This window comes from Chiloscyllium plagiosum, unplaced genomic scaffold (genome assembly GCF_037043375.1).
Source record: "Chiloscyllium plagiosum isolate Xiang-an unplaced genomic scaffold, Cpla_swu_hap1 HiC_scaffold_42, whole genome shotgun sequence".
NCBI lineage: Eukaryota > Metazoa > Chordata > Chondrichthyes > Orectolobiformes > Hemiscylliidae > Chiloscyllium > Chiloscyllium plagiosum.
In genome coordinates, this window is record NW_028270180.1 from 4,600,008 (window position 1) to 4,623,583 (window position 23,576).

The 23,576-nt window shown below is 39.9% G+C and overlaps 1 protein-coding gene and 1 non-coding gene across 4 annotated transcripts; both read right to left on the minus strand.

Moving 5' to 3' along the window:
• Positions 1-1,660: 1,660 nt before the first annotated feature.
• Positions 1,661-1,733, minus strand: trnak-cuu (transfer RNA lysine (anticodon CUU)). The gene has a single exon. It is a non-coding gene; the product is annotated as a tRNA-Lys (tRNA).
• A 1,909-nt stretch (positions 1,734-3,642) lies between these two features.
• Positions 3,643-23,575, minus strand: cib1 (calcium and integrin binding 1 (calmyrin)). Of its 3 annotated transcripts, none has more exons than XM_043680476.2 (8): positions 23,531-23,575; positions 11,651-11,808; positions 10,156-10,190; positions 8,890-8,989; positions 8,241-8,394; positions 7,228-7,346; positions 4,611-4,699; positions 3,643-3,941 (listed from the first exon to the last, which is right to left on the minus strand). In XM_043680476.2, exons 2-8 carry the CDS (start codon positions 11,699-11,701, stop codon positions 3,920-3,922), a joined length of 570 nt encoding a protein of 189 aa, XP_043536411.1. In that variant the 5' UTR covers positions 11,702-11,808; positions 23,531-23,575; the 3' UTR covers positions 3,643-3,919. The 3 variants fall into 3 exon arrangements, with proteins under 3 accessions (XP_043536411.1, XP_043536412.1, XP_043536413.1); XM_043680477.2 differs by lacking the exon at positions 23,531-23,575 and adding an exon at positions 23,319-23,475; XM_043680478.2 differs by lacking the exon at positions 23,531-23,575 and adding an exon at positions 17,062-17,269.
• Between the last annotated feature and the right edge of the window lies 1 nt (position 23,576).

Here is a 23,576-nt window from a genome sequence, read left to right on the forward strand (position 1 = left end):
GAGTAATAGTTCTGCCTCCTTCCTCTATATTTAACATCGGTGATGCCTTTCTTCCACAGAGGTGTACAGATGTTGTGCATATAGGTTGAACAGACTAAGCATGGGAATTGATCATCTGCCTTTACTCCTTGATTCTTTATCCATGAATATGTTTAGGGATGTGGCTGACCTAGGACAGAAGGCTAAAACACTGTTCTCCAGAATTGAACCAGTGTTCTACAATCTGAAGGAAATTCTCAGGCTGCTTTGTTCAGAGGATTTAAATTTGTCCTGCTCTGGACGAGAAATGACAGCCATGTGCGTTCAGTGAAGTATGTTCATCAGGTTTATTAATCCCCAAACTTAGTTCTTTTCCTGTCATTGCTTGCTAGCTGTCAAACATCTGTCTTCAAGCTTGTTACTTACTTTCTTCTCTTCTGCAGCACAATACAGAGAGATTTTTTGGAGTTCAGAAATACTTCATGGTAATGCTGGTGGCTCCAGATCTTCAAACATCTTTGTATTTTTATTCAAGGTTGTTGGAAGCAGATTCGATAGTAACTTTCAGAAGGGATTTAGATACATACTTGAAAAGGAAAATATTGTAGGTCTTTGGTGGAATGACCATAAGAAATAGGAACCGGAATAGGCCATTTGGTCCATCGTGTCTGCTCCACCATTCTGTAGGATCATGGCTGATCCAACATTCCTCACATCCACTTTCCTGCTCTTTCCCTGTAACATTGATTCCCCAATTGATCAAAAATCTCTTCTTAATCTTAAATTTGCACAGGAACTCTGCCCCACAGCTGTTTATGGCAAGGAGTTCCAAAGCCAGACAACCCACTGAGAGAAGAAATTCTTCCTCATCTCAGTTTTAGACTGTGCCCTCTGGTCCTAAGTTCTCCAATGAGGGGAACATCCTCTCAGCATTCATCTTGTCAAGACCCTTAAGAATCAGATATGTTTCAATAAGATCACCCTCTCAATCATTCTTATAAACTCCTATGAATAAAATCTCAACCTGCTTAGTCTTTGCTCATAAGATTATTCCTCCATCCTGGAGATCATCCCCCTCGTGAACATTTTTTGAACTCCCTCCAAAGAAATTATATCCTTCCTTGGGGGAAAAAAAAAACTGATCTAGATATGGTCTCACCTTGTACAGTTGCAGTAAGATTTTCCTACTCTTATACTCTGACACCCCGTAAAATAAGGGCCAATATTCCAGTAGCCTTCCTGATTACTGCAGCACTTGTGTACTGGCTTTCTGTGTTTCATGTATAAATACCCACAAGTCTCTTTTAGTGTTGCAACCTTCTGCAGCTTTTCTCCATTTAAATAGTACACTGTTCTTTTGCTTTCCCATCTGATTAGATTCCCTACAGTGTGGAAACAGGCCCTTCGGCCCAACAAGTCCACACCGACCCTCCAAAGAGCAACTCACCCAGACCCATTCTCTTACAATTACCCCTGCACCTAACACTATGGGCAATTTAGCATGGCCAGTTCACCTAACCTGCACATCTTTGGACTGTGGGAGGAAACCCACGCAGACACTGGGAGAATGTGCAAACTCCACACAGACAGTTGCCCGAGGCAGGAATTGAACCTGGGTCCCTGGCGCTGTGAGGCAGCAGTGCCTTTCAATGATTCAGCTTTTTGTGTAAAATTAATAGCGCGCCCAATGTGGGGCTCAAACCCACGACCCTGGGATTAAGAGTCCCATGCTCTACCGACTGAGCTAGCCGGGCTACTAAACTGAACCATCTACATTTTTCCAAATTTACATTCTAATTGCCCACTCCACTTACTTAACCTATTAATATCTCCTTGTAAAATGTTTGTTTCCCTCTTGCAACTTCTCTTTCTTCCGAGTCATTTATATATATTATATACAGTTGCAGCCCAACCACTGCTCCCTGTGGAACCCCACTGGTCACAGGTTGAAAAGGAACCCTTTACCTCCACTGTTTCCTATGCATTAGTGAATTCTCTGTCCATACCATTATACTACCTCTAACACTATGGACTCTTATGACTTAACCTTTTGTGAGGTATCTTGTTGAACACTTTCTTGAAGTCCAAATACAACACATTTACTGATTGCCCACTACGCACTTGAGACTTCCTCAAAATATGTTAATAAATTCTCTTTCATAAAGCCATGCTGACCCTACTTGATAAGGTTGAGATATCCCTAATAATTGATTTCAACGTTCTTCTAACAGAAGATGTTAGACTAATTGACCTGTGGTTGCCCACTTTTTGTCTCCCTTTTTGAATGGCGATGTCACATTGGCAGTTCTCTAATCCTTTGATACTTCTTCCACAATCCAAGGATAATGTCTCCATTATTTCAATAGCTGCTACTTTTAGGATTCAGGGCAAGGGAACTTATCTGCCTTCAACCCCATTAGTTTGTCTATTAATATTTTCTCGGATGATTTTGAAAACATTCAAATGAGTCGATTTTAGTGTATAGCTTGTGGCTGCAGGTTTCGGGGCTCTCCAAATACAGAAACCCTCAAGTCCCTTTGTTTTGCAGATCTCTGTAGTTTTTTGCCATTTATGTGATATTGTTCTTTTGTTCTCCCTTCCAAATTGAACAACTTTATCCACATTTGTATTCCATTTGCAAACTGAACAATTAACAATCCTAAGATCAGAGATTGAATATTAACGACAGTTGGGGTGAGACCTTTGGGATTCTAAACAATCAATAAACTCTGCTGGAAATTGCTTCTCTTGACACTGGTTGTGTTCTCTACCATGGAATTTCAAAATTTACTGAACAGCAAAGTCTTTTCCATATCCTGGAACACTACTGTGTTCTTTAAGATTTGGAGGATACTTTCTGATACTTACAGCAAGGTTGTTGATAATGGTGCTTCCTTTTCTAAACCCTCTTTAGAGTGGAAGAGCAGGTTATTGTCCAGTTGCTATGAGATGGAATGGGATGACCTTATCAGAGGCCTTTCCCAGACAGCTCAGCAGACTCGGGTTGGTAACAGCGAGAATCTTTGTCTGGTATGCGCAACATGATTCGTAACTCCCATTTGCTTCCAACAATTTGGTGAATACCTCAGCTGTCTTTGTTTCCCCAGGTGCTTTCCTGATTGTACATATGGTGGTAGCAGCCTCTCCTGGAGCTCCCTCTCAAAGGCTGCAATACAGCAGTAGCAATTACCTAGGCTGAGAGGTGGTGTTCGGTTACAGGCAGTCATCCCTTCAGGTTCCCTTGAAGCAAGTATGGTTATGTTGGATGAAATGGTACACTAGCTTCTCCCAGCAATGATTGTCACATCAAGCCAAATCACAAAGAATGCAATGTGATCTTGGAAAAATGAGCTTTCACCAATCCTGTCTCACTGTTGTACAATTAAGGTTATGGAGTGTTGTTTCCATTTTGGCTGTGTCTGGTCATATTGGAAACACATGAATTACTTCGTTCACTCTTCTAGAAAAGCTTCCACTGCTTTTGGGTTTTGAGGAGTTGTCAGCTTCTAATACACCTGTCCCATTTTAGCATGAGTTAGGGAACTTGGGTAAAACATTATGGAGAATATGAAGGGGCAAAGAGATTTCAAGAGGGGAAAAAATAGGGCAATTCAACTTTCTGTAACATTTTTCGTGGCTAAAAATGAGTCTTACAACGAGTGCTCAGGATGGAGAAATACCTTTATTGCACATTAAAAATATTGAGTTTGTCATTGGAAACAAAATTGTCACAAAATATAAAACATTTTCTGGTGTAAACCATTTTGAAACATGATTACTTTGAATACTGTAACTGCAGCTGTAGAAAGTGATGCTGTGATAGATAAATTATTTGTCAAAGATCTACTCTCTCTCTCTCATTCTGTACCCCATCTTAAGGTGAAAAAGCATTGAAGGCCGTCAGTTGCTGGAATCAGGAGAACGTTGATCCACGATTATTTTAAAGTACAATCTTGAAGGAGCTGAAAGGCAAACAAAATATCTAAATCTCAAAGAGGAAATCAGAAACTGTGACTGTTTACTTGCAAGTGTACGGCAGGAAAGCTAACAAAACCTTAGTAGATACAAGAGGAGTCTCCTCACTTCATTAACAAAAATATTGGGTACTTTGTGGGTGTTGTATAGCTTAATTCAGGAGCTTCCCACAGGTGAACTATGAGCAGGACATTTCTATTCGTACCTCAGAAATAGAATTTTAGATATGTCATGTGACCTGGATTGGAACCTTACTAGAATGATCTCAGCTGAAACATTTCTTTTAACACTACACCGCATGTTCTCACTCAAATCAGAAGATTATTGAATCTAAGATACCAGGACACTTAGCACCCTGTTTATTTTCAGCAGAATAAGTTAAAATCAGCTTTGTCCTCGTGGACAACTACACAGGCATTTTGCACCAGAGACCAATTACAAAGTTCCTGAACTGTTGACCCAGTCATGTTTAATGAATCACCAGGCTAGAAATCAAATATGCTCCCTTGGTGAATTGAGACTTTAGTATTCAAAACAGCATTCCTTTTCTCAAAGGACACATAATTGACTTGCACCCTTTTGGGCTGTCGCTCAATTTATAGCTAAAACACATTTCAGCTAGTGAAAGAAGAACCATTACGTTTTGTTTACTGTACCTCACAAAATCAGGCGACCTGGAGATGACATGCTGAAATTCCGAGAGGTTCACGGTTCCATCTTTATCAATGTCGGATTCTTCCAAAATCTGAATGACACAGTGAGTACATGTAAAGGTATTTTAAAAGTGGATTGGATATACACCCTTTACATTTTCTTGGTGTTAAAACTGGCAAAACAATCTGAACCCAGTTATCGAATACAAAAAGTTTCTAAACTGGAGCTTAAAGTTTACCAATTAACCCAAGATGTTTTCACCTAATGACTTTAAAAAGCTAGTATCTAAACATCACAAATATGCTCTAGGCACCAAGCAATCAATAGGCAGTTATAAGCCAGGACCTGAAATGCTGTGTATCGCTAGATTTAAATCTCAGAATATTGATTATTATACACATGCAAACTGTCTTTTGTCTCTAATTCTAGTGTTTGTTCTGTACCAGCTGACAGGCCTCCACCAATCATGAAGCTGGGTTGATGACTGTCTCGGCTATAGACTTGTTACTTAGAATCAAAACTGATCAGATTTACTTTTGGAATAACAGGAACATAACCTTATAAAGGAAAATCAAATCTCCCATATAATGGAATTTAACAGCTCACCAAGACTCCAAGCACCTTCCAAACTTGTAACCTCCACCATCTAGAAGGACAAGGGCAGCAGATACAAGTGAACACCACCACCTCCTGCAATTTCCACTCCAATCCTGGCTTGAAAACATATCACATTCCTTCGTGGTAGCTAGGTCATAGTCCTCTCTAAGGACTGCTGTGGTTTAAGAAGACAACTCACCATGCTACCTTTTCAAGGGCTTTTCGGAGTGGGCAATAAATTCTGGCCTGTCCACTGACACTCATGCTCTGTGAATGAATCAATTAAAAAAAACACAAACCATGGGCCTTGGAGCTATATTATAGAGTTGTATAGCACAGAAACATTCTTCGGTCCAACCAGTCTATCCTGAACATAATCCCAAACTAAACTAGTTCCCCCTGGCCACTCCTGGCCTATATCCCTCCAAACCTTTCCTATTCATGTACTGATCAAAGTTTTGTTTAAAATGTTGTAATTGTGCCTGCATCCACCACTTCCTCAAAGTTCATTCCACACACTACATCATAATTGGTTATTTGAGGTGATACCAAATACCCCTGACTAATTAAAATCTCTTATGGTTAGTAATAAGTTAACTAATTCAAATAAAATTAATCAACTGGTGTCCTAGTCACAGTAGGCTCACTTGTTCTACTTGAAAGGTTGTCAATTTGTGACGTGAACTGTCCATCTATTCTGCCAGACCTGCTGAGCATTTTAACCATCTGCAGTATTGTACTTTTGTTGTAGTGTCACTCTTAAGTTTCTCATTGCAAGTGAGAAGGTCTAACCAGGCATAACTATGGAGTACAACTAGCTATTGAAATATTCCTGCCAAAAAATTAAGTATTCTATTATTACATGTAAAATTATGATTTTGTCAGAGAATGCAATTGGAAATTTCCTTAAATTAATTACTGTAAGTTGTGAAATTCCAGCTGATACTCTTGAAGTTACATTCACTGCCACAAAGTTCCTCCATTGAAAATTAATGTTTGCGGGGCTGGAAGGAAATTATTTATTCCTCTAAACTTGTTGCTTATTATAAAACAATGTCTTCTGATTAATTTGGCTGTCAGTATGGGGTTTCAATGCCAACAAGAAAACTAGTGACACTTGGCGACTCGAGTTGAAAGGATACACAGGCTTATTTGGACATCGTTCTTTTAATCAGTTAGATTATGACCATAGTCTGCTGTTATTCACAAGGAATGGGTGCTTGGGCTAGATACTGAACATTTGTGCACCCCTTACCTTGCCTAGAATCTATTGCTAGAAAACAAGATTCAGACTTTCGATGAAGGAGAAAGTAAGGATCTTATGTCTCAAATGCAAATAAGTTGATAAGCTGACACTGATCCCTACTTGGTGACCCTATATAGTGCTTCCTTTAGGTAACTCTTATCCAACTGCAATGCAATACTTCAAACATCCTGAGCCAGAGTCAAAATTCCACCAGAAAAGATCATGAAATATTTAAACACATTACTGTTTTCTCTCCATTAATGGAAAAAAACTTTCAGAGACCAACAAGGTTACTGGCGTGCAATGTCAGAAAGAGATTGATGCATGAAGGATGATGAAACCAGACTAAATAATAAATAGAGAGTGAGCTTGATTTAAAAGCCCACTTTCCACGACCTTAAGATGTAGCAAAGCACTTCACAGCTGCTTGAAACACTGAGTTCAGACACTTATTACAGGAACGTAGCAGCCAATGGATTTCTTACCTCAACATTTCTCTTTACTCCTGAACTATAAATACATTGTTCTCGTGCTATCATCTAAACTGAGCTCATTGCATTACCACCACCTACTCTAAAACTTTCCCAGGACTTTAATTCTTTTCTTCCACCTACAGCTGCAGACTTAGTGGGGAAACTATGGGAGCAAGCAAGGAGTTGTACTTCACTTGTGTCGTACTGTTCTACACTTAACGTTCTATCAAGATTCCCATTTTAAATAAAGTTGTTCTTTTTAATATATTAAAGTTCGCAACTTTTCAGTAAGAGTTTCCTTACATTTTGAATGAGCTGGTTCATTTCTGCCTCTGTCAGTTGTGTATCAGATGTACCTCCTGTTAGACAATTCACCAATTTCTTCAAATCCTCCTTATCTAAGGTGCCATCATCATCAAAATCTGTAAGCATTGTCAAAATAATAAATGTTTTAGAACAAGCTTCATGTTAAGTCATTGTTACCCTTTAAACAGAACTAAAATTCTTCCATATGAAGCCAACCCTCAACTTGTGCAACAAATTGATGGCCTCCGTTCTATATCCACGATATATTTTATGTACTTTACTCCATTTTAATCTGGGGTCAGAGGTTCTTTGCAGGGACTACAAAATCCCAAGAGTGATAAATTCTCGAAGACCTCCGTGTTAAAATAACAGGCAACCTTTTATACCTTCCCCAAATGTTCAGTTCTGCGTATTGAACATGCACAATGAGTGTTTGTAAGGAAGGTCATTAGGTACTATTCTTATCCAAAAGATCCACATTATTAACAAGAGCCATTAGATAGGGAACCTCAAAATCCTCCTGCTAACTGGATTCTGGGTTCTAACCCAGCTAAACTTAGCTACAAAGAAAGGTTAGATTATGAGGGGCATGAAAAGGGTGGATAGGAAGCAGCTGTTCCTCTTCGTTGAAAGAGTCAGTAACCAGAGGGCATAATTTTACGATGAAAGACAGGAGATTGAGGGGATTTGAGGATTTATTTTCCCCACCAGGGTGGTGGGAATCTGGAATACATTGCCTGCAATATTCTTGATTGGGGATTCCAGTTGGTCCCTAAATACAGGATAAGAATTCTCCTTTTTCCTCACTCTTATTGGGAAACAGAAAGAGGAACACTGAACATTAGCTTGTTCAGGAATGCTACAAACAGACAGGTCTGTACATGGTGGTCCAGAGTATATGGGAAAACCAGTCTGCTAAAGTCCACAAGTGGAGTACAAGAATTAAAGCACCGGTGTATTTGCAACAGGCCATAGTATCTGCATTGTTACCCCCAGAAGATTAGACTAACCAAAAATTCTGAAAGCATAGTGTGACTTGATCTCAGGAGTTGCCGAATCACTAAAAGCACTCAGCATGTCTAAGAAATCCTCAAAAGACATACTACCGTCCTTTTCAATTGCAGTTGAGAACACCATACAGATTCTCTCTCTGAAGGGGTTAGCCTGTAATTGAAAGAGAAAAGTTAGTTAAAATTGTTGATGATTTTGTTACAGATCTTTGCAATTCTGATCATTCACAAGTGAGTTTTAACTGTGAATGGTAGTTAATCATCTTGCAGTAGACATCGCAATTCTGTCTAGAACATCATGGAAGCAGCCAGCAGCTGTTATACGAGAGAGCTGATGCAGTGAGTGTTCACAGATTATTCTACTATAAAGGTTGTCATGGCCAAAAGCAATCCTACCCTCACCCAGCAACATCTTCCAGGAGGTGATGAACAACAATGTTGACATTTCCTCCTCGAGCTCAGAGGACTTTTAACATGACCCATTTGCTTTAACCAATCCACTTCTATGTTAGCACTACCTAAAACATTGCAGTGATGTTAGCACTTCGCTGAATTGTTTTCGCTGTTGAGAACAACTGGGACATAGAGATTTCTCCAGACTGATAATTGAACAAGAATCATAAAGACTACTTTGGAGGTCTTTTCATACCTTCAGTTCTGGCATCTCACAGATTCTGTCCTTTGAAACTCGTGTGTTTTGGAAGTCAACCAGATCTTTTGAAAGCAGCTCCGCAAATATTCGATAAGCTCTTTGTGGATAAAAGAGTTAATGAACATTAATATTTTAAACCTCTTTAGAATGGTTCAAAATAAGCTGCGCAAATTCTTCAACTAGAACTGCAGATTACAATGTAATTTAGGAGCAGGATGCAGGTTAATGTTTAAGATAAAGAACCAGTACTTGTGCCCAAAACTTTGACTGTTATGTCCTCGAATGCTGCCTGATTTTTCCACACTTTTCAACTCTTACAACATTGTCTGCTAATGGAAAGCAGGGCAATTAATGAATTAATCTTGTATTAATTGTGAAATCTTACATCAAGGACTTAAAAAATAGCGGATGTAATTGGATGCATTTTTGACAAGTTTATTTGCTCCTTATAAACCTTGCTCTGACCAGTAGTTCAGAAATTTCAGATTGCAATAATCTCTTATTTTCACAACTCTTTCTACCACTATTTAATCTTCCATTCTGCAGGGTTTGTTTCATTTTTTCATATTCTTGTTTAGCCATGCCGCATCCTTGCATTCAGTTCAGACATTAAAATGTTCTGGATTATGCATTAATTCAATTGAAAGATGAAAATGACTAGGAAATTTGTCGCAATCGTCATGAAGTAGCTATTTATTCACAATTATCAAGCTACTGACTATATTAATCATTACTCTTTACATGTTATGCTAACTCCTTTCTAGGAACAGTTTCACAGTACCAAATTTCATCCAATATCTCACCCAAGCCATTCTTGAGAGCATCTACACATTGAACGTTGACTGCAAATTTGTGTTTTAGTTCAATATAATGCCTTTGCAGGGGCTGTTTCATTATTATTTTTGACTTACTTTAATCAGAATAGAGGAAGCTTTACTCTGTATCTACCCCCTGTGTTCTTGTTCTGGCAATGCTTGATGGAGACAGTGTTGAGGGAACTTTACTTACAGTTTACTTCCAGTTTAAAAGAGTCAAGTGGGCTTTAATTTCAGTTTCAAAAAAAAAAGAGTAGAGGTAGCTTTACTTTGTATTTAACCCACATTCCTGTGCATGATACAACTGAACGAGAGATATAGATTTATGCAAGTGTTTGATGGGGATGGTGTTGGGGAGTTTTACTGACACTTTCCTTTCAGATTAAAAGAGGAACATTTCCATTACTCTACAGAGACCATGAAACAAAATATAAAATCCTCCACTTACTGCAGAATGTCTTGCTTTGTTAAAAAAGTCAGTTCCTAAAACAAAAACAAATCACATTTAAGCACTGGTGCTGGCACATCCCTGTCAGCTGTTATAGGACGTTCAGGCAAGTCAAGCTGTTTATGATCCAACCACTGACGAAGGATGGATGTCTTGGCCTTTATTTCATTCAGAAGATTAAAAACCAAAATGTATCCTCCATGTTTCTTATAGTTCACTTAATTATCACAGAAAATGCTAGAAATATTCAGCAGGTCAGGCAATATCTCTGAAGAGGGAAACAGGTAAACTTTCAAGTCAATGACTTTTCATTAGAACATCCCTAAGAAGCTGATTTGTTTTCAATCTCCACACACACTGCCTGACCGGTTGAGTATTTCTGTTTAGATTTCAGATTTCCAGCAGCCCCAATAATTTACAATTCATTATCAGTTTGGTTCATTCGACCTTCTCTAGGATCAAGCCATGCTTCAAGGCTGATCCTCCTGTGCATCAAAGCTATTGCATCAATAATGCAGACTGTTAGGCTTCATGTTAAATTGCTTTAAATTGCTACAGAACTATAACGAAGGTGAGTAGCTCTAATAACCTTGGAGAAAGTGTGGACTGCAGATGCTGAAGAGTTCCAAGTCAAAATGTGCTGCACTGGAAAAAGCACAGGAGGTCAGGCAGCATCTGAGGAGCACCTCCTGTGCTTTTTCCAGTGCAGCACTTTTCAGCTCTAATAACCTTGTCAACATTGCCAGCTAATGGAGAGCAGGACAATTAATGAATTAATCTTGTATTAAATGTGAAATTTTACCGTGTACAGCTGGTTTCCAAATTTACATCAGGATTCAAAAATAGTGGATGTAATTGGATGCGTTTTTGATAAGTGTTTTTTTGCTCCTTATAAACCCTGCTCTGGCCAGTACCTCAGCAATTTCAGACTACAATAATCTCTTGTTTTCCCAACTCTTTCTACCATTATTTAATCTTCCATTCTGCAGGGTTTGTTTTGCCTTTTCATATTCTTGTTTAGCCATGCCACATCCTTACATTCAATTCAGACATTAAAATGTTCTTTTCCTGTTGCTGCAAAGTCTCATTCCCTTGGCTAAGTCAATAATATTAGAAACCAATATGCTCAGTTCATAAAGTTTAAAAAAACGTGCTGGAGAAAGTCAGCAGCGGTACCTGTGGCAGGAGAAACACTGCTAATGTTTTGAGCTCAATGACATTTCTTTGGACTTTGTTTTTATTTCTCTCTCCAGCATCTGCATTTATTTTAGGTTTTTTTTCATAAATGGGTTTGAGACAATACTGCAATTAAAGCAATAGTAATCATCCAGACCAATTTACGAATTATTGAAAGAGTTACAATAAATATTTTGGGTTTAAATTTATTCTAAATACTTGGAAATTATAGTTTAACTTATCTATGCTTGGCTCCATGTGGGGACAAATTCTCCCAAGAAGAGTTTTTTTTTGTTAAAGCTGCGTTTTATTTTCTCACCTGATATTCAGAAAGTTGCTCTTTTGAGAGGTGACTGGCAGACCCCCCCATGTTCCAAATTTGACCTGGTTGACTTTGATTTCTGGATCCTTTGAAAAAGGACACACAGTGGTATCAGCAGTCCTTCTGAAACTTTGTCACTTTTAATTAAGTTGGACCTGAAAGGAAAAACAGGTTAAAATGTGTATGAAGATCTTTAGAACTGGATGTTGAGAAATGGATGAGTAACTTTATCAGATGGAGGGAAGTGAACAGTAACAGGTAAAGGTGGAACTAGGGTTGCTGATTCCAGTTGTATATAGTTACTGGCTTTAAAGTAACTGCAGAGAACATTTTTGAAAGAAATTGAACAGATGAAAACTGCTAAATAATATAAAAATAATCATTTGATGAAATACAAGAAGTATTAACAAACAGTGACCATGTTTCACAAGTCATCTCTGCTTCACACACAGTTACATAATGTAGTTACTGTCTCAAAATGAACAAGTAAGCCCAGAGAAATGAGACACTTCTTAATATCATTCTGGTGGATTTGATTGAGCAGAATGTTGTCTGACATCCTGGAGGATGCCCATTTTAACTTCTGAGCCAAGGGGCTGATTGTGTTCAAGCATGGGTATTACTAAACATGAGCAACACTTCCCTTGTGGTCTAGACTCAGCACTTGCATCACCCATGGTCTGGGTTTACTTCCTGGTCAAGGGATGAGAATTTATTGTTCTGAACATCTCTGGTGGTGCAATAATAGTTCCCTACCTCTGGGACAGAAAGTTTTGGTTCAAGTCCCACCTTCTTCAGAGCTATATAATAACATCTCCGAACAGGTTAAGTAGAAAATATCGAAAATGCCAACATTAAACCTCCAAAATGTAAGGAGATAAAGTGATGGCAGAAAGTCATGAAAATGAGAGATAGTTGCAGTCTGAAGTCAGTGGTCAGAACAGGGATGTGTAGGCTGTCCTGCACTGGATTCCTTTCTTGATTCCCTACATTAATGTTAGTTGTACAACCAACAAAGAAAAAACAAAATCAGTGGTGATCAAGGGAAATTTGAAAACATGGAGAAATTGTGATCAAATGGGGGCAGAGCAAATGTCATATTATGTAAGCCAGTTATTGAATGATTTTTTTTGTCGTCATATGAACCAAAATGCAGTGAAAAGTGTTTTGCATGCTATACTGGCAGATCATACCATACAAAGTGCATCAGGATAGCAGAACAGAGTGCAGAATACAGTAGAGGAGGTGCAGAGAGAGAGATCAACGTTAACATTTGAGAGGTCTGTTCAGAAATGTGAATACAACAGGGAAGAAGCTGTTCCTGAATCTGTTTGTACTTGTATTTAAACTTTTATAACTTGCCCAAGAGAAGAGGGTGGAAGAAAATATTAGCTGGGTGGGAAGGGTCTTTGATTATGATGGTTGCTTTTCTGAGGCAGAGGCAAGTATAGATAAAGTAAATGGGTGGAAAGCTGGTTTGAGAGATGTTCACGACTCTGTAGTTTCTTGCGGTCTTTGGAAAAGCAGTTGCTACACCGCGTGGTGGTGCATCTATTAAAATCGGGAAAAGTCCTTATGGACATGCTGAATTTCATTAGCCTGAGAAAGTAGAGACGTTGTTCTGCTTTCTTAACCATTGCATTGACATGGGTGGACCAGGACAGAATGTTGGTGATCTTCACTCCCAGGAACCTGATACTCTCAACCATCTCCACCTCAGCACCATTGATACAGGGGTGTACCCTTCACTGTTTCCTGAAGTCAGTGACCAACTCCTTCATTTTACTGATGTTGGCTTTACACCATGCTGCTAAGCACTATATCTTACTCTGTCTCATCGTTGTTTGAGATCCAACCTACAATGGTGGTGTTGTCAGCGAACTTATAAATGGATTTGGGGTAGAATTTGGCCTCACAGTTGAGTGTGTAAGGAGTTTAGTAAGGGGCTGAGTTCACAGCCTTGCAGGGCACCAGTGTTGAGGATTATGGTGGAGGTGGTGGTGTTGCCTATTCTTATTGATTGCAGTTTGTGGGTCAGGAAGTTGAGGATCCAATTACAGAGGTCTGAAAGTTTACAGGTGAGTTTGTTTGAAGTTATGGTAATAAACGTGGAAATTAATAGGCAGGAGCCTGATGTAGTACCCTTACTATCCAGATGTTCCAGGGATGAGTGTAGGGCCAGGGATCTGCCGTGGACCTGTTGCGCCAGTAGGTGAATTGCAAGGGATCAAAGCAGACTGGGAAACTGGAGATGATGTGAGCCATATCCAACCTCTCAAATCGTTTCACAATTATGGAAGTCAGAGCACCAGGCAGCAGTCATTGAGGCACACTGCATGATTTTCCATTGGCACTTGGATGACTGTGGTCTTCTTGACACAGGTGAAGACTTCAGATTGTCATAAGGAGAGATTAGAGATGTTTGCGAGTACTCCCACAAGCTGGCCACACAGGATGGGACTGCTTGGCCGGGGACTCCATTTGGGCCAGTCACTTTCCGTGGGTTCACTCTCAAGAAGGCCAATCTAATAACTGCAGTGGAGACCATGGGTACAGGTGTATCTGAGGTTGTTGGGATAGGTAACATCGTTCCACTGCCTTTTGGTTCAAACTGAGTGTAGAATGAAAGAGCTTGGCGGGTAGGGATGTACTGTTGCCTGCAATTCTGTTCGACTTTGCTTTATAGCCTGTTATGTTGTGTCATTTACACAGAGGAATTAAGGATAATTCCCTCTTTAGGACCTCCTGGTATTTCATCCTGAAACATTAACTGGAAACGGCAGTGAGGGAAAACAAGACCGATGAGCCAAAGCTCCCGACTACCAACCATTACGCTTTATACATACCTTCATACATTATAAATTAGATCATGATGGTTTGGTTTCTTGTTACAAAGACTACAATGTAATGGAGTGTAACCAATACTCATTCTTCTGATAATGGAACATAATGCTTGCATCGTGCTAAGTGGTTTTAGCCGGAGTTCTGACGATATCATTAGGTTCAGTGTCCCAAACGATGCTGAGGTCCCAATCTTCTTTTGAATTATTACTAACTTTATAAGGTTTCACTTCAGGAAGTAAAAGTGTGTAGGAGCAGAGCTCCTCCTGGCAAAAATCTTACTGAGATTGGCTCCACAAAGCTTTTGAGTTGCCTGCTGTTGTATGTGACTGTCTCACGGTGATCAAGGACTTGGTGACATGGTGCACAGACAACAATCTCTCCCTCAATGTCAGCAAAACTAAAGAGTAAGTCATTCACTTCAGGTAGCAAGGAGGATATGCCCCTATCTACATTGAATGAGCTGAGGTGGAGATAGTCGAAAGCATCAAGTTCCTAAGAATGAAAATCACCAACAACCTGTCCTGGACCACTCGCATTAATACAGCAGACAAGGCGGCACAACAACGCCTCTTCCTCAGGAAGTTAAGGAAATTCAGCACATCCATAAGGACCTCACCAACTCATTCAGATGCTTCATAGAAAGCATACTATCTGAGTGCATAATGGTGTGGAACAGCAACTGCTCTGCCCAGGACCATAAGAAACTACAAAATGTTCACACAGCCCAGACCATCATGGAAACCAACCTCCCATTCATAGACAGTTCTTGTTGCCACAGAAAGGCAGCCAACGTCGAAGACCTTTCCCACCCAGATTAATCTCTTCCAACCTCTTCTGTGAGGCACAAGATCCAAAAACTTAAACATGTACCAACAGGTTCAAGAACAGCTTGTTCCCTACTGTTGTTAGACTTCTGAATTGAACTTTCAAATTTCAAATCTAATGTTGATCTTGCTTTATGTGCACTTTCTCTGTGGCTGTAGGTTTTTATTCTTCACTCTTCAATCACCCTACGATCTTTGTGTCCTTGAGTGTTATGATCTGTTTGTACTGCAGACAAAACAAAACTTTTCACTGTAGCTAGGTATATGTGACAAAAATCAAATCAAATCAAACCTAGTAATCGCACCTATATCCTGCCTGTTAACCAAAGACAGACTTTGTTGTGTGTTTTCTTTTTAATTTGCTAAACTCAATTCCTAGCTATAGGAATTCTCATTCTCTAAATATATAAGGAATAGGTGTCCAGTAAACAGCCATCACAAGATGTGACTAACAAGTGCCTGATTCAAATAAAAGTTCCAGTGCCTTTTAAAAAAGAAAATCTATCAATCCTTCAAGCTCAAGTCCACAAAATTATTAAATGTGAAGTATATGAACAAAACTATCTTGAAGTAATCCAGTAAAGAACTCTCTTCTCACCACATTATTTATTAAGCTTTGATCCTTATTGCTATCAACAATTGTTTTATTAGTGACAAGGTCATTATGCTACTTCAGCTCATTCAGAGAATCCTCCACAGCAATCACCACGCTCCTAAATCAGTTTTGGGCTTTTTCCCTGCTAGAAATCCCATCCTTATCAGTCAATCATCTTGGATGTGAGAAATTTTCTCTGGCAAATTTCAATCTCAGTTGTTCTGGAGATATGGTACATGTTTGAGGGCAGTTTCTTTGAACTGTCTCCTCATTATTCAGGGTCTGGGTAAGAATGCCCAAACATGAATAACTTGGAGAAGTTCCACAAATGTTAGCCACACCAAAGAAACACAATTAGGAGCCTTACAGCAGTAGCAGGCATTGAAATATTAAACACTTGAGTGATGTCAGTTACTGAGTTAAGGGACATGTTCTCAGCTACAAAGAATGTTTGAAGTTTGAACTCTACTGCTTAGAGATTTTAATTACCTTTTTCACTGAGAACTACCCAGGGAGGGAGTGCGAAAGCCGACAGTTAGGAATTTAAAATTTAACATTATACGGCAACACAGCTCGGGTTAGCTGACAGGCTGCAGGTTGGATTATTGGAAGACCGATTAATGTATTTCCTGAGATTAAAACGTTGGGTGTTAACTTGCTGGATGTTAGCACAGAACTTCAAATAAGAAAATAACACAACCCATCAAAGGGGCGTTACGTTTAAAACCACAATTTGTACACAGCACATCACATTGTCAAAGAAAGCAACAATTTTCCCACAGGGGAATATGTGCCCAGGTGTTACAAAACACCTGGAATGGCTCAGTGAGTAGCTCCGCAGCCTCACAGCGCCAGGGACCCAGTTTCGATCGTACCCTCAGGCGACTGTCCGTGCGGAGTTCACACATTCACCCCGTGTCTCTGTCGGTTAGCTCCCACAGTCCAAAGATGTGCAGGTTTGGTAGATTGGCCATATGGAATACACGGTTACTGGGATAGGGGTGGGGGTGTCAGCCTGGGTGGGATGCTCTTCGGAGGGTTGGTGTGGACTGGATGAGCCGAATGGCCACGCTGTAGGAATTCTATGAAAACCTTAGTACATATTTACGGCAATTAGGAATTTTAAAAAAAAAAGGTAAACTTACCTCGAGAGAAAGATGCTGGCACAAGGTGACAAGCGAAATGACCGTAAGTTAAAACTAGAGGAACTAAATTCAGCCGAGGCCAGGACCTTAACTATCCCAGATATTAAAGTTAACCGAATCATACTAATATTGGTTTGCAAATATCCGTACGGGAAACATTCTCTCAAAAGATAGACGTGGTTTGTAATCGAACACAAAACGCAGGGAAAGTGAGTCACTTCCAACAAGCTTCCCCTCTGCAGTTAGGATTGGGACTTCACCCGAGTGAGCAACTCGCTCCTCCCTCAGGGTGCGGTTAGGAACTGGAACAGGCGAAAGCTTGAGAAGCCTCATTTCTCTCGGTATGTGTGGGCTACTGGTTACAGTCTCCCTAACAAAACAAAAAGGATTATAACTAACGTAGCGCTTTCCACAAAGTAGACTCCCTACCATAAGCTGGGACTCCTTTACGGCAGCATAAGAAGCTGAGGGGTGGCCTTAGAGATGTCTATAAAATCATGGGTGGCATAGATAAGGTAGATAACCAACAGCTTGACCCCAGGCTGGGGGAATCTAAAACTAGAGGGCATACGGTTAATGAGAGAGGGGAAAGAGTTCAGAGGGGCATTTTGTTTCCCCACAGACAGGGTGATGAGTATCTGGAAAAGGTCGCCAGAGCTAGAGGTGGAGGTGAATAAAATTTCCTTTTTAGACATTTTAGACACCGGATAGGTATGGAGGGATGTAGACCAAATGCAGGGAAATGGGAGTAGACTCATTGTTAAAACTTGACAGTACGAGCAAGTTGGGTTGAAGGGCCTGTTTCCCCGCACAGACCTCTCGGACTCTATATCCCCAGCAAGGGAGATGACAAAACCAGATGGATTCAGCTGCATCTTCCTCTGGTACTAAACACTAAGTAAGTCCTAACTGTTTTATTCCCAATAAGTTTTCCATTAACTTGAAATTACATATCTAAATCAATAGCTTGAATATCTTAGTACATCGATAGAGAGCATATATGAATAGTCATACGGTACAGAAACAGACATCTTGGTCCAACCAGTCCATGCCGATCACAATCCTAAAGTAATCCCACCTGCCCGTGCTTGGCCCAAATCCTTCCAAACATTTCTTATTCATGAACTTATCTAGATGTCTTTTACACACTGTAACTGTACCCACATCCACCACTTCCCCAGAAGTTCATTCCACTATGTTAAAAGTTACCCATGTCTTTTTTCAATCTTTCTCCTCTCATCTTAAAAATATGCCCGCTAGACTTGAAATCCTCCATCCTATGTGAAAGATACAGTCACTTTATCTATACCCTGTGATTTTATAAACCTCTATAATGTCAAGAGTCAACATGTTGACAGGGTCTAAAGAAACATGGGGTGACTATCAATATCTAAAAGAAAAGGACATTAAATATTAGATTCGCTCAAGGATGTGTTGTGCTGATTGCAAAACCCAAATACTCCCAATAGTTAAACCACAGAAGAGGAAATCTATTGAAATGAAAACCTATATGGGCACTGTGGTAATGTCACTGGACTAATAAACACTTTGAGGACATGTATTTAAATTCCAGAATTGAAAACTAGTCTCCATAACAGTAACCAAGAATGACTGTTGATTGTGGGTAAAAAAAATCCATCTAATTCACTAATTTCCTTTAGGGAAGGAAATCTGCCACCCTTATCTGGTCTGGCCTACATGTAACTCCAGACCCCCAGCAAATCCCAAGTGGTTGACTCAACTAGTTTCTGAATGGACCTATTAAGTCATTTAGTTCAAGAAAATATTAGCCTTGCGAGTGACACCCACATTCCAAAAGATTTTTTAAAAACTTCTTAAAATTCTGCTGATAATGGTTCAACTTCAGAAAAGACAATTGCTGCCTTTGAATTTAAAGAAATGTAATAATGGGCTCATGTGGCTGCAGTAAACAGGTGTAAACAATCTCCACATGAATTTCCTTTAACTCAATTCATGACATGAGCCTTTTGCCACTGCTTAAACAGTTTCATCAATCCTGATTTTTCTCTCAAGTCTCAATCTTCATGGCATCTTCAATTGTTTCTCATTGTTGAATCTGCTACAACACTGTTTCAATTGCAAATTATTTCTGTATCACCTTTTTGTTTGTTCCAAATCTCAGTCTAACAACGAAGAATGTATAAATCTCTCTCTCCTTTGCTACTTCTGCAGCTATGATGTGTCCTTAATAACTGTTCTGTGCTTTAACCTGTTATATGTTATAGATCTGATCCAGTCATTACCATTCACCTTGTCTCAGTTCTCAATCCATCCACTTACATTCCAACTGGACGACTTCAAATGAAGTAACTATAATCAACCATGGGCTGCTTTGGTTAGTTTGTGTCCTATCACAGAGGTTTTCCTGTCAGTTCCATTCTGACCTTCATCCTGGCAGAACTGTGACTTGAGCATAAACCTCTAGATTGACCAATCAGCGCAGTACCAAGGGTTGAATCTTTGGATATGTTAGTCTGAATACCACATTCACCTTCTCAGGTGGATGTATAAGATTCCACAGTGTTAATTTGAAGGTGAAGATGAAATTTCTCCCCACTGTCCTGGTCAAAAGTCCTTATCCCAATCATAGAATGATAGGATCTGTACAGTGTGGAAGTAGGCCATTTAGCCCATTGAGTCCACACCAACCCTCTGAAGAGCATCTCACCCAAACCCCCCCCCCCCTCCCCTCCCCTATCCGTGTAACTCTGCATTTCCCATGACTAACTCAACTACTTTGCACGTCCCTGGGCAGTATGGGGAAAATTTAGTGTGGCCAATCCACCTAACTTGCATATCTTTGGACTGTGGGAGGAAACCCACGCCGACGTGTGGAGAATGTCTTTGTGAAGTTTGCACAGTTGTCCGAGGGTGGAATTGAACCCGGGTCTGAGGTGCTAATCAATGAGCACTTCATTAACATCGGTTAATGAGGTGCTCCGATTAACATCGCACAAATAAATTATCATGCTACTGTCTCTCCTACATTAAAACTCTTTGAAAAGCACTTTGGAATGTCCTGTTGCCATGAAAGGCACTAAAGAAACACATTTTGTTGTACTTGTCCTGACCTATTACAGTTCACACATTTAATTCCGAATACATTGAGGATTTGCTGGACTACCAACCCTCTGTAAAACTGAGCTCTGAGCTCCTGGCACCAAACTCTCACCAGAATCAAACTGAGCTTATTCATTTTGAACTACCATTAAAATTATAGAATGAAAGTTCTCATCAATTCTTGGCTGTAACTTCAATCCAAAATTCCCATCAGTGCCAATTTATGAATTTAGCAAACTTCCTCCTTTAAAAGCTCACACGTTTTCCTTTCACCAATAATGAAACACAAGCAGCTATTTATTATTGCTGTGTATGAGGAAACAATGCAGTACTGAACTGTGGAAGCATTGTAAAGTAATAAACAAACAAATGTTGACCTGCTATCAGTTCTGCTCACTGGCTCTTTATGCAAATTATAGCTGTACTATTGAAATCTCAGTAATCATCCACTTAACTCTTGCAAACTCTTTCAAATTACTAACAGGATGTAGGACTCCTGGGAACAGAGTCAATAAAATAATTTTACTAAAACTATGACTAACCGCATTCAAATCTGAACTCTATATCAGTGTTTTGTCATGCATTGGGCTTCCTGGGTGACCAGTTACTCAAAACCAGAAGGGGATTCACAAATACTATGACAATAATTCCATTTTCAACTCCCATGTTTCCTTTTCACTAATGACATTGTCAAAATATTATGATATTAATACTGAGCCTGTGTTCTAAATCCTATTCCCTGAAAGACTCAGGCTTGAGTCTTCTTGAGTTTTCTTAATAAATGAATGTTAAGAAAAACGTACAAGTTATGAGTTGGCCACTTGGCCCCTTTAACCTACTTCACCATTCAATAACAGCATGGCTGATTTGATTATCCACATATCCACCTACCCCTGATAATCACCTTTCATCCTATTACTACTCAAGAATCTATCCACCTCTATTTTAAAAGTATCAAAAAGATTCTAGTTATGCAATTTCTGAGGAAGAATGTTCCAACGACTCATGACTGTCAGAGGGGAAAAAAAAGTACCTCATCTCTGACTCTGACACTTTTTAAACAGTCGCTTAAACTTCTAGATTCTCTCGTTAGAGATGTTCATTCTACATCCACCCTGTTAAGACTCTTTATATAAATGATCTTATATGTTTCAGTCAAGGTGCCTCTTACTCTTCTAATCTCCAATGGATACAAGCCCAGCATGACCAAACTTTCCTCATAAGACAACCTGCCCATTCCAGGTAGTCTAGAAACGTAGGAAGGTATGTTGTGAAAACATAAGGAAGTTAGACATAGACATAGAACATTACAGTGCAGTACAGGCCCTTCAGCCTTCAATGGTGTGCTGACCTATGGAACCAATCTGAAGCCAATCCATCCTACACTATTCCATTTTCATCCATATGTTTATCCAATGACTATTTAAATGCCCTTAAAGTTGGTGAGTCTACTACTATTGCAGGCAGTGCATTCCACACCCCTATTACTCTGAGTAAAGAACCTACTTCTGACATCTGTCCCATATATATCACCCCTCACTTTAAAGCTATGCCTCCTTGTGCTAGCTATCACCATCTGAGGAAAAAGAATCTCACTGTTGCTTTTTGGAGCTGTGAGGGGGAAAATTCAAGACTGAGTGGCACTGACAATCTACTCAATTAAGAAAATTCTACCTGACAATAGCTCTTTGATTGGCAGAGCTACAGTGTTAGAAAGGCAGTGAGAGAGAAAATTTGAGACCCTATAACCTAAAAGCATTTCTCTCTCTGTGTAGGAAAGCAGCATAAGAACCAAGAAAGCTGAAAATGAATCATTCTAAGAAGACCCAGCATTGAATCAAAGAAAGATCATTACAGACAAACAACTGCATGTCATCAGTGCTGAAAATTAAAAAAAAGACAATCACAATTGTTATGGACCAGGCCAGAAGCCTCAAAATATTTAAGAAGGTAGCCTAGACCCTAATGTTTTCATTGCAGATGGATATAGGCAGGTTGAGTGAATGTGTAAAAATCTGACAGGCAGAGAGTACAAGGTAGGAAAAGGAGAAAACGCTCACTTTTTAATTCTTTCTGTCAAAAGCAGAATATTACTTAAACAGACAATGCAGAACTGAGAAATGCAGAGAGATTTAGAGGTAATGGTATATGAGTCACAAAAGGTTAGTGAACCAATACAACATGTATCAAGGATATTGTTTTCTAATACAAGAGGAATTGAACATAAAAGTAAGAATATTATTCCTCCAGTTATACAGGACATTAGTGAGACCATATCTTCAAAATTGGTTGCAGTTTTGTCTCCTTATTTAGCGATGTAAATATATTAGGGAAGGTATACAAGATTGATACCTGAAATCACTGGGTTTTCTCATAAGGAACGGTTGGACAGACCAGGCTTGTTTCCACAAGAGTTTAGTAGAACGAGGGGTGACTTGGTTGAATAGTCTTGACAAGGTAGACGTGGAAAGGACGTTTCCTTGTGTGGGTCAGTCCGGAGTTAGGGAGCATCATTTTAAAACTGGGGGTCACCATCTCAGGACAGCAGTGAGAAGAATCATCTTCTCAGTATCTCCCCTCTCCAGACATTTCAGAATAACTCATTCTAATTCCACGAATGCTCAATCTTTCAGAACGCAAACCCTTTCTTTCCAAGGATTGACCTTGTGAACCCTCTCTGGACCACATCCAGTGTAACTAACAGACTGTGAATCAACTTTCCCTTGGTCACAGATTCCCTCATTGGCGTTGGGGAGAGGGGAGAGAGGAAAGGTTTTGAGTGGAATTGGAAAGGGGGGGGGGGGAAGAAATTGAGAAAGAGTGTTCTGTCCCAAAGAAAATATCCAGTCTGTCTTGAGTCAAACTCCTCCGAGGTGGTTCAGTTGGAAATTGCGGAGTTGGGCAGACGGATCAGGAGAAGCTAGCGGGCAGCAAACACTAACGCAGCCACTGACTTCCAAATGTCCACTTACTTTATGGGTTTCTCAGCCAAACCTTCTCCCACAAAAAAAAACTGTTGTCTCTCTCCTTCCCCACCCCCAAACAAACTTTACAGCAATGTCAAAGTAGGAGATAAATATTGTTCTTTTTAAGACTCTGTTCCAGCACTAGTCTCAGACTTGCTTCTCTCTCTCTCTCTCTCTAGGTTGCTCCTTTGCTCAGAGTCACCGGGTTACCTGCTAGGATCCCCCCCCCAGCGCTGCGTCGCTCCGTTCGGTCTGGGAAAGCAGGAGGGGCCGTTCCTTTTCAGAGGGGATCCCGGGGCTGGGAAGCAGCGGCTCAGAGCCCGACAGAGAGAGGGATGGGAGCGGGAGGAAACTAGAGTTACTCAAAAGGGAAAGTAAAGTCCAACATTTAAAATAGAACCGAGTTTCAAAACTTTACTGACCTGAGAACAACTTAACGCGGAAGTTGGGGAAAGATTCCAGAAAGGG